Raw genomic sequence first — 10,225 nt, 5'->3', positions numbered from 1 at the left:
TCAACTCGACTCTTTGCTTCGACAAGTCTGACTCGTCTCTGTCTTCGTCGCTTGCGTGTTCTTGACTTCGGGTAGAGTTCGGGCTCGGCTTGGTTTACTGCATGTTCCAATTCGCAGCTTGTCCGTCTTAGCAGCTCCACGAAGTTTTAGTTATTGGTGGCAACGTGCGCGTCGACAACGTTAATTTCAAGTCGCTGTCGTACAGCGTACAGGAAAACAACAAATAAAAAACACGTCGTCTTGAGGCCAACAAACAATACTAACTTGTACGTGCAAACAATTTCAAGCATTATACTAATGAGGTTTAAGCTCAAGAGTGGCAAGTGCGTAGTCGGGTGAAGTTATATCAGTGTTAATTGGCTTTCCAATTCCACTCACAAATGATACGTTGCGCAGGCGTGGCCCAAAGACGTTAAGTTGGCCTATTGGGTGGAACGGGTGGTGGAGGGAGATCTGTAAATCTTCAGCTGTTGTTCTGGTTTTTTTTTTTAGTTTGACTTTTTCCTCTCGTTTTCGGTTTCGTTTTCGTCGCATCTTTCAATCGTGGTTTCGCATGTTTTGCAGTTACCTTTTGTCTGTGCCTCGTGATGTGAAGCCAATTCCGGTTTCCTCATAAGAAATACGAAAAATTAACAATCATGAAACGCAACGACCAAAACTCAAACAAAGAAGCAAAAACTATAATAATAATAATAATAATAATAATAATAATAATAATAATAATAATAAAAACACGGCAAATAAAACTATTAAAACCGGAAAGTGAAATTTTGCGCACAATTCTTTTCGCAACTATGTTTTCTTTTGTAGTTTTTCCAATTTTTCCTAAGTGCCAATTTATGTTGTTTGCTTATCAGCAAATATTTGTTATTGTTGTTCGTTCAATGGACCGTGACGATGATAATGTAAGGCAACAAAGACGTGAACAGGTTGTAAATTCAGAACTTAGTCGCAACTTAAAAAGGCGTATGAATCATACTTGTTCGATGCCAGTATTCATAATATTGGTCAACTTGAATTCAATACGATTATATGCACTTGGTTAGTGCTGACTTACCATAAGAATTGACTTGGGAACCTAGCGAGCGATCGAGCGAAAGTTGAGAATCAGGTTTCACAACCCACATGCTATGCATTTCAATGAGGTGAGGGTATTGGTTAGTTGGGTATGCCCATACCGAGAGACCGGTTAAGCAAAAGAGTAACAAAGAGTCTTCTTTCATTACGAACTGATGACGAAATGCAGACATGTAAGATTCTTGTTGTAATGACAGAATGACTAACTGATTGAATTATCAAGAAGGGTAAGAGCTAGAAGGCTGCAACTGGTTCACAGCGAACTCTTAGAATTCGATCATTTCTATAAAAATAATATTTGTGAACATGTTTTAGGCGCACTTGATCTGCTAGTTCTTATATTATATATATCTGCATGATTCATCTAAGAATCCATCCAATTGCTTAGATTCTCTGTAAGCCTTTCACTTTTCAGCCGCCGCTTTGCACTCTGACGCGGCTCAGTTAAAGCCTCAATTGAGCTTAATTGAATGTATCTTGTAGTTTGCAGATACATTGTATCTTGTGCACTTAGCTGCATTGTGGCAAAGAACGCAGTTCACTTAAAGCATTGCTTCCGCATTCCCCTTCATTTCAGCGTGCTCCTCCTCGCGCCACACGACGTCAGTTCCGATGACGCTGCCGCTCCAGCTGTCGCTGCTCCTGGGCATATTTTTGTTGGCTTCAGTTGCGGCCAGAACAGGTAAGCGAGTAGTATTGTGGTTACCAAAAAGAGGGTTGCATTAAACACCAAATATCTTCGCTATTTGCAGGACCTGCACACGACAAAGTGGTTGTTTGCTACATCTCCACATGGGCTGTGTATCGCCCTAAGCCCGGTGACTATTCCATTGAACACTTTGACCCCAGCCTCTGCACACATGCCATCTACGCCTTTGCCGGACTCGACATCGTTCACTCGGCCATCAAGTCGTTGGGTAAGTGGCATCGTATAACAAACATATGGTCGTAATTAATATGCAAATTTATGTGTGTTTGCAGATCCGTGGCAGGACCTAAAAGAGGAATACGGCAAGGGTGGCTATGAGCGCTTGACGGCGCTTAAAAATACGCATCCGCATCTGAAGGTCAGCCTGGCCATTGGCGGCTGGAACGAGGGTTCCAAGAACTATTCCACGCTTGTGGCAAACCCATTGCAGCGTGGCCAGTTCGTCAAGCAGGTGACGAGCTTTGTGCGCAAATACAATTTCGATGGCTTGGACCTCGACTGGGAGTATCCCACACAACGTGGCGGCAGTCCGCGGGATCGTGAGAACTTCGTTGCCCTGACCAAGGAATTGCGTGAGGAGTTCGATAACTATGGATTGCTGTTGACATCGGCAATTGGTGCGGCGAAAAATGTTATCGATCAGGCTTACGATGTGCGACAGATTTCCCGTTATCTGGACTTTTTGCACATCATGTGCTACGATTATCACGGCAGTTGGGATCACAAAGTGGGTTACAATGCACCACTAATGGCTCCTGCTGTGGATCCTTTGAGTGTGGTAAGCATGAGTTGACTTTTTGTGAATCATTTAGCGCATACTAATTATTGATCATTTGTTGCAGCAATTCACCATAGATTATCTGCTGAAACAAGGTGCTCCACCTTCCAAACTGGTGCTGGGTTTGCCATTTTATGGACGATCCTTTAAGACTGCTTTGCAGGGAGTGCTGGATGATGCCAGCGATGGTGCTGGCTTCCAAGGACCCTACACACGTGAGGATGGCTTCTTGGGCTACAACGAGATCTGCATTTCGCTGAGCAATAAGACCTCTGGCTGGACTAAGCAATGGGACGGACAGACGAGTCAAATGCTGGCACGCTCCGAACGTAGTGTTTTCACCCAGGAGGTGAAGGTGGTGACGTTCGATAGCTCACGATCGATTGCCAACAAAGTGAAGTTTGCCATGCGCAAGCGTTTGGCCGGCGTTATGGTTTGGTCCGTGGATACCGACGACTTTCTGGGAGAGTGTGAGCTCGATGAGGATACATTTGCCGATTTCCGACTAGTCAAAATGGCGCCAAGGCGATTGAATAACAACTACCCGCTGCTTCGGACCATCAATGAAGCAACTACGCTGGCGCTAGAGGAAATTGCTGCAGATGAAATTGTTGTTCCGGATGATTCTGAGAATGAAATTCCTCATGGCAGCATTGCGGATCGCAAAAATGCTGCACCAGCTGTTGTTAGTTTTAGTTTAACTTGCACTTTTGTCTATGTGCTGTTGCAAAGTTTGGCACATTAAGTGTACCATAGTTTTTTAATCTTTGTTTTGTTCCAGCTGCCCACAGAAGCAGTCATTTCAAGTCGTGCGTAATAAAAGTCCAAATTTAATTTTAAATCCATAACAGTTGGTGTTTCGATAAACGTCAGTTGTATCGATAACTTTCACTCAGCTGATCGCAGCACAGCTCAAGCAGCTGTTGCGGTAGCCCTGGTTTACTAAAAACGCCAATTTAAAAATTCAAAAACACTTGACATGTTGTTTGTTGTTAAAATGATTTTGCATAAACATACATGTGTATTTGTTTAATAAATTTAACTTGCAATCTAACATTTAACTAACTATATATATAATATATATTTTTATACGCGTGTGTCTGTTTATGAATATATATAAATGCAACTATATGTAAATGTAACATAATTTGTATATACTATTCAATATTCATAGATTATCTCGTTGCTACAGTTTCAACATTCAAAATTCAATGCTACAATATGATTTACGTACGCTACACGTACAGCTACATAAAATATTTAAAGCAAAATAGGGTTGATTAAGTTAATACATTATAGAAATTGGGAGACAGATAGAGCGCGAAACTAACTAGATTTCTGTATTGGATGGCAAACATTACAAATGCGACGATCTTGTTCACAAAATCATAAGGAAGACAGTGCGCCCAACAAGTTTGCTGTACGCAGGAGTGTATGTATGTGTGTGTGTGTGTGTGAATGTGTATGAAGGTTTAACTCTCGCTCTCGCATTTACATGCAAATGAAACCTAGACAAAGAGTTCGATATCGATTTCGACTTCGAAAGCGTCGTCTCACAATCGCTTGCTGCTGCCACGCAGAGCTGCACAGCCACTGCTATCGGACCAATCGGCGCGCTCCGTGCCGGCTCCATAAATATCAAGTTGCTCCCGTGAACGCGACTTCGATTTGGACTTGTGCTTATTGTTGTTACTACTGCTGCTGCTGCTGCCGCCGCCCACGCTGCGCTGCAGCTGATAACGATCACGATCGTTGATGATCTCATAGTGCGTCGCATCGTTGCCACTTCCGCCACTGTTGCCCGCCAGCAACAGTTCATGTATGTTCTTAGTGGAGCGACGATGCGCCTCCAGGCATTGAGATTCCGAGGAGTAGGGAAACGATGCCACAAAATTGGCAGCCGGCGTTGTGGACGGCGTATCGCTGGCAAAGCTGGCGGGTGGCGGCGGTAGCAGCGTGCAAGGCGTCGATGGCGACAGATCGGTGAACTCAGTCTTGGCCTCCGATTCGACGGAACACATGCTCTGGCGTGAGATGTCCTTCTGCAACTGCTGTTGCTGCTGCTCCAACGCGGCGCTCTTCAACGTCGGCATATTCAGATTGGAGCTCTCGTAGTCGTCATCATCGTTCTCCCGACGTGACGTCTGCGGTATGGGGAGTCGACTCCTGATGGAGTGTTCCCGCCTACCAAAGCGTTGCGCCAGATAATCCTCATTGTTGTTGTTGCTGTTGCTCAGATTGCTGCTGCTGTGACTGCAATTGCTGTGCTGATGTTGATGCTGATGCTGGTGAGGATGTGGATGACGCTGCTGCTGTTGCTGCGTTGCATTGTCGTAGTAATTGTCGTTCTTGACGGACATGTTGCAGCAGCTGCTCACGTCCGCAAAGTAAACCTCCGATTCGGCAGCCTCCAGCTGCACAGCAGCAACTGTTGTCGCGGAGGTCACAGTGCCAATCACTGCAGCCTGACCCTTTGCAATCGCACCATTCGAATCCTGATAGCCGCTGTTCTCAACACCGTTCACAGTCTGCTGTCCTTCCAGCTGCTGCTGCTCCGCTGGTTGCAACTCCAACTCCTGCTGCTTGCTGACCATTTCGCAGGCAAACAGCTGCTGCACATTGGGACGCTGTGCGTTCGCATTGTTCTGTGGTCCAATGCTCTTGGCGCCGGCCTCAATGATGCGCTTCTTAAGCTTGCGCGTGGGCAGTGTATTGGAGCAACGATCCCGCTCCCAGCCGTTGCAGCCATCGCTGTCCGAATGCGTATTCTCGTACTCACCATTGCCCACCGCCTTGGACTTGTAGGCGGCGGCAGTGACACCGACACTGCGTGTGCTCACCGTGGACGCAGTGCCTCCGCCATTTGTGATGCCAGCATTCAAGCCATCCATGCGCTCCAGTGTCGCCGCATGACCCGCTCCGCGTGCCTGCTGCCCAAGCTGCTGTGGCAACAACTGTTGTTGCTGCTGCTGTTGATGTTGCTGTTGTTGGTGCTGTTGCAACTGTTGCAGCTGCTCCTGCTGCAGCTGCTGGGGCATTAGGGTCGTGACCGCCGCATTGCCGCCCGCCAAATAGGCGCTCGCCTGCAGATACTGATAGTAGCCACGTCGCGCCGGACTGTTGGGATCGCTGTAGGGCGGCGGCGGACCCCAAACACCGTAGGGCAAGGCATTGGGCGGCGGCAAGGCGTTGTAGGCGCCACCACTGCCATTCACAGTCGGCTCCTCGATGAGCATCTGATTGCCATCGGCCACCGCCACCGCTGTGGCCGAACTAAACCCGTACTGGGAATCGGGACTGGCGGCCGCCTGACGAAAGCGACGTGTTGCATCCGGCGTATTGCGTTGCCAGGGCATGCGTGGCCAGCTCCAGCCGCTGCTGTTGTTGCGTGAGGCACGCTCATTTCCCCCACCACGACAGCCATTGACGAGCTCCTCGTTGCCACCCGGATTGGGGGAATAAAAGTTACCAGGGGGCTGAGTGGCCCAGAAACGTTGCTCGGCGCCTGCGCCACCGGCGGCCACAGCTGCTGCTGCTGCTGCACTTGCCTCATCCCAGGGATAGGCGGTGGCCTGCAGTGGCAGCGTTAGCTGACGATGGGCGTGGCACTGCTCACAACAGCGACAGTTCAGCATGCGACCCGGCGCAGTTAGGGCGCCCAGACTATGAGGAGGCGGCGCTTGGCTGGCGTAAAGCGAGCGACAACGCAGCTCCAGTTGCTCCCAGTACATTTTCTTGCGCTCGTGGCTGAGCAGCTGATACACGAGCATGCAGCTAAAGACGGCGATGAGCACGCCCGCGACGGAGAGGCCAAAGATGGCGCGCAGACAGGAATAGAGGGAACCATGGACGACGCCGCAGTCGGAGAGCGAATCAAAGACCAAGCGCACGCCTTCTGAAAGCAGTTTTAATTAATTACGGGACAAGCTATTTTAGTAAGCTGAGTGAGACTCACCTTTGTCCACTCGATCCACCTGGGATTCAATGAGATCCGAGTAGCAGGTGCAGGTGCGTGTCTTCTGCGTGTATTCGCATTCCCTCAGCGCTTGCAAGCGACTCATATGAAGCACAGTGGTCGTCACAGTGACCAGGGCGCAGGTCAAGGCCGAGACAAGGCCACAGGCGCCGGATAGTTTGATCTGCGAAAAGGAAATATGGTTAGGAATACGGAAGGATAAGGAATGAGGTGCTTTTGAGAATGCAGCACTCACCAGATAACTGTAGCGATTGCGACGACGGGCGAGACTCATAATACAGACGCCTGTGAGGATGAGCTGGGAGGAGAGATAGCAATTAAGCAAAGGGTTAACTAGATGAGGATTCGCATTTACTTACCAGCGTGGCGGGCACAAAGGTGGGCACTGTCTCAAAGTTGCCCACGGTGATGGTGTAGGAATGCAGCAGGAAATAGACGCCCAGGAAGAGGACGCCCAGCAGGCAACTGAAGCCGCCACAGATGAGGCACCATACCACATACTTCTTGATGCCAGCGCCATGACGATGTGCTGCAATAAAGAAGAGCGTTTAATCAACATGGGAGCTTACAAAAGGTGAGTAAGGCAAGTTAGGAGCTGCTCTAACCCAGGGAACCGCGATGATGTGCCTCCGCTGTGTTTGTGGGCGGTGGAGCTGGCACCCAGGAGCAGGGCGGCGGCATGCTGTACTGCACGAACTGCATCACCGGATAGCCATGCATTTTGATGGTCGCGCTTGGGGATTACTAGCAGCAATGCGGAAGTGGACGACACACAAGGATTACAACAACATTGAAACGTTTAAACGTGGCGTTTTCGCGTCGAATTTTCCATGCAAAACAAACGATTTTTTTTTTTTGCTGGTACGTTTTTTTTTGTTGAGTGCTTTTCACTTGACGGAAAAATATCTATACACAAGTTTGGCTGAGATGCCTCGAGACTGGCAGCTGCGCGAACTGAAACTTGGACTGGGAGCTTGGGAGATGACGATGATGATGATGCTTGGTGGTGCTTGGGAGTTGGGGAAGACACGGAAGCTGTGCTTTGGGGGAGTGCGTTGCAGTCACGCAACGCAACGGAACAAAACGGAACGGTGTCAACTCAACTCAATCCCGACTGACATTAACACAGTTTTCCCAAACCACCCTCGGAGGAAGTGTGCCTGCAATCACGAAAACATCCCGAGAGGAACTGTGCAGGACACAGCGAAAGACAACAACGAGGAAATCCGAGAGCAAAGAGCGCGCAGGCGCTGAAATTCCGAAAGCGAGAGAGAGAGCTTTGTGCCAATGCGGATGCTGTTTATTGAATGATTCATAAACAAATACTGTGATTATCGCTGGGAACTGTGATTTCAGCATTAAACTCAAGGTTCACTCAAGAAGGAAATACGGAATTTACCGATGACTATTTAAGAAATACCTTTCTACAAAACTTAAGAATGTATATTAAAATATAGAAGAAATATTTATGTTTATGGTAATAGCCAAGAGGTATGTGAAAAAGAGTTATATAATTGAGTATCATGAAGTCGAGGAATTTTGTGACATTTCAGATCTATGAACTCAAATGGCAAAAATTGAATATAAAGTTTATATTTTAAGGGACTTAGGATGGGGCTAAGAACACTTTGATATCTATCTACCACCTATCTTCTTAAATTTAATAATACAATTTCCGGGAATTCCCTAATTATAAATAGATCAAAGAGTTGACTCAATTCTTACCTATGGAACCATTGACAGCGCTGCGTGGCCTGGGCGGTGGGCGTGGCGGCAAGGGCGGACGATTGTCGTCCAGACCCTGTGATTTGGAACCTCCACCGACGGCCGCAGCAGCCGCAACAGCGGCAACAACTTCCAATTCCGTATCATGGTAGATGTCATTGCAGCTATCCGTGGGTGGCTGTGACTTTGATGGTAACTGACCCGCTCCATGGCCACCATTCGAGCGTTGTTTCTTCTTTTTGATCATGGTGCTGTTGTTGTCCGATTCACTGACCGTTATCTCATCGGCACCGAGCATCGCATCCGCGAGCAGAGAACGCTTCAGCTGCTGCTGGGCAAGCGAAGAGGAGGCGGCATTGTCATTAGGGCAAGTGCACTCGAGATCACAGTCACAGCTGGCCACCGACGAGTCCAGGGGGAGATTGAGGCGCTCCCTGGTAGGAGACTGTTGTTGCTGTTGCTCCTCGTCGTGCAACGCTTGATAAGAATGATTGAGCAGCGATTGCGCCGACTGCGTCTTCAACGTTGATTGCGGTGCTGGCGTTGAAGTCTGTTGATGCACAAGCACCGCCACAGCCATGGAGGCATTTTGCTGTTGTTGCTGCTGCTGTTGTGGCAGCTGTTGTTGCAACGCTGTAGCACGACCACATGAGCAGGGACATTGGCATTGCTGTGGCGCAACCGGAGAGTTGCCATTTGTTTGTTGTTGTTGCTGCTGTTGCTGTTGCAGATAATGCGCCGGATATTGTATATAATGATAGTGATGCGTTGGTGCCGCCTGCACGAGACTCGCCTGTGAGGCGACACGTTGCAAGGATGTCGCTGTTGTTGGTGCTGCTGCTGCTGTTGTTGGTGTTGTTGCTGTTGCATTCGCCTCCATGACTAACTGGGCAGTGGCAGTGGCAGCGGGGCAACTGGCGCTGACTAAACCGGTTTGACCCTTTCAACTTCAAATGCTTATTAATGCCTCACACACACACTGGCGCTCACTGACACACACACACACAGACACTGGCACACAAACATGTTGCGCGAGACGGAGAAGGAACTTTGCCTTCTCACGCTTCCAATTTCACGTTAAATTCGATCAAATTTATTGCCCATGCGGCAATAATATTATTTGCCTGTCGCAAGCAAACCACACGAAAATAAATTGCCAAACAACAAAACGAAATTAACATAAACAAAAGGCAAAAAAGACACAATAACAACAACAAAATCGAAAAGAACGTATCGACACAAAAATCAAAGCGAAACGCGGAAAACGCAAAACGAAGTGAACGCAACTGAAGTTGAGCGGCGACTGAGGCTTTGGCATCTCTTTGAAATGTTGCGAGGATCGTTATGAGCTGCACAAATACACGTATAAGACACAGAGAGAGCATGCTCCAAACTCACACTCACACAAAGAGTTTACGCTCTTTGGCGCATTGCGAGGATTGTTTCGCCTGGTAGCATGAGAGAGTGTCTGCTCTCTCAATTGCAACTCCACACTCCCACACACACACACACATACACAAAGCACTCCATAGCTGAAGAGCGCGGCGGCAAAAGGTGCGCGCCAGAAACTTCAAATGAATTCCGGTTCTTGACCGCATTTGCTATGTTTGCTGTTGTTGTTGTTTCTGTTGCTGTAACTCCTCTCTGCTGTTCGTGTTGTTGTTGTTGGTATAGCTGCACTGATTCAGTAAAAATTCTGAAGGTGTAGACGCGACGCAGAGCACAGTGAAAATCAATTTCTTTGTGTGTTTTTGTTGTTGTTTTTGTGGGTACGAGAGTATCGCAATGGCTCTTGTTACCTGCGTGCTACCTGAGTGAAGCCTAAGCAACTAGTTGCTGTTATTGTTAATGTGCGTGTGAGTTCGTACCCCTCCTTATGCATATGAACGCAATGTGTGAGAATGCCTTACGTGCGTGTGTGTAGCTTGTAAGGCAATCTGTAGAACCAATTTAAATGAGC

At 48.0% G+C, this 10,225-nt stretch overlaps 2 protein-coding genes across 5 annotated transcripts; one reads left to right on the top strand and one right to left on the bottom strand.

Moving 5' to 3' along the window:
- The first annotated feature begins 120 nt into the window (after nt 1–120).
- On the top strand, nt 121–3,405 carry LOC132789866 (probable chitinase 2). Its single transcript, XM_060798171.1, has 5 exons — nt 121–266; nt 1,655–1,759; nt 1,830–1,994; nt 2,059–2,564; nt 2,629–3,405. The coding sequence occupies exons 2-5, from the start codon at nt 1,690–1,692 to the stop codon at nt 3,307–3,309; spliced, it is 1,422 nt and encodes a 473-aa protein (XP_060654154.1). The 5' UTR covers nt 121–266; nt 1,655–1,689; the 3' UTR covers nt 3,310–3,405.
- Nucleotides 3,406–3,575: 170 nt separating this feature from the next.
- Nucleotides 3,576–10,133, bottom strand: LOC132789859 (uncharacterized). Of its 4 annotated transcripts, none has more exons than XM_060798152.1 (5): nt 8,266–10,133; nt 6,900–7,069; nt 6,776–6,838; nt 6,520–6,703; nt 3,576–6,459 (listed from the first exon to the last, which is right to left on the bottom strand). In XM_060798152.1, exons 1-5 carry the CDS (start codon nt 9,143–9,145, stop codon nt 4,118–4,120), a joined length of 3,639 nt encoding a protein of 1,212 aa, XP_060654135.1. In that variant the 5' UTR covers nt 9,146–10,133; the 3' UTR covers nt 3,576–4,117. The 4 variants fall into 4 exon arrangements, with proteins under 4 accessions (XP_060654135.1, XP_060654136.1, XP_060654137.1 ...); XM_060798153.1 differs by having other exon boundaries at nt 3,576–6,456; XM_060798154.1 differs by lacking the exon at nt 8,266–10,133 and adding an exon at nt 7,146–7,676 and having other exon boundaries at nt 3,577–6,459.
- Nucleotides 10,134–10,225: the final 92 nt, after the last annotated feature.

This window comes from Drosophila nasuta, chromosome 3 (assembly GCF_023558535.2).
Source record: "Drosophila nasuta strain 15112-1781.00 chromosome 3, ASM2355853v1, whole genome shotgun sequence".
NCBI classification, from domain to species: Eukaryota; Metazoa; Arthropoda; class Insecta; order Diptera; family Drosophilidae; genus Drosophila; species Drosophila nasuta.
This window is presented reverse-complemented; position numbering and strand designations above follow the sequence as displayed.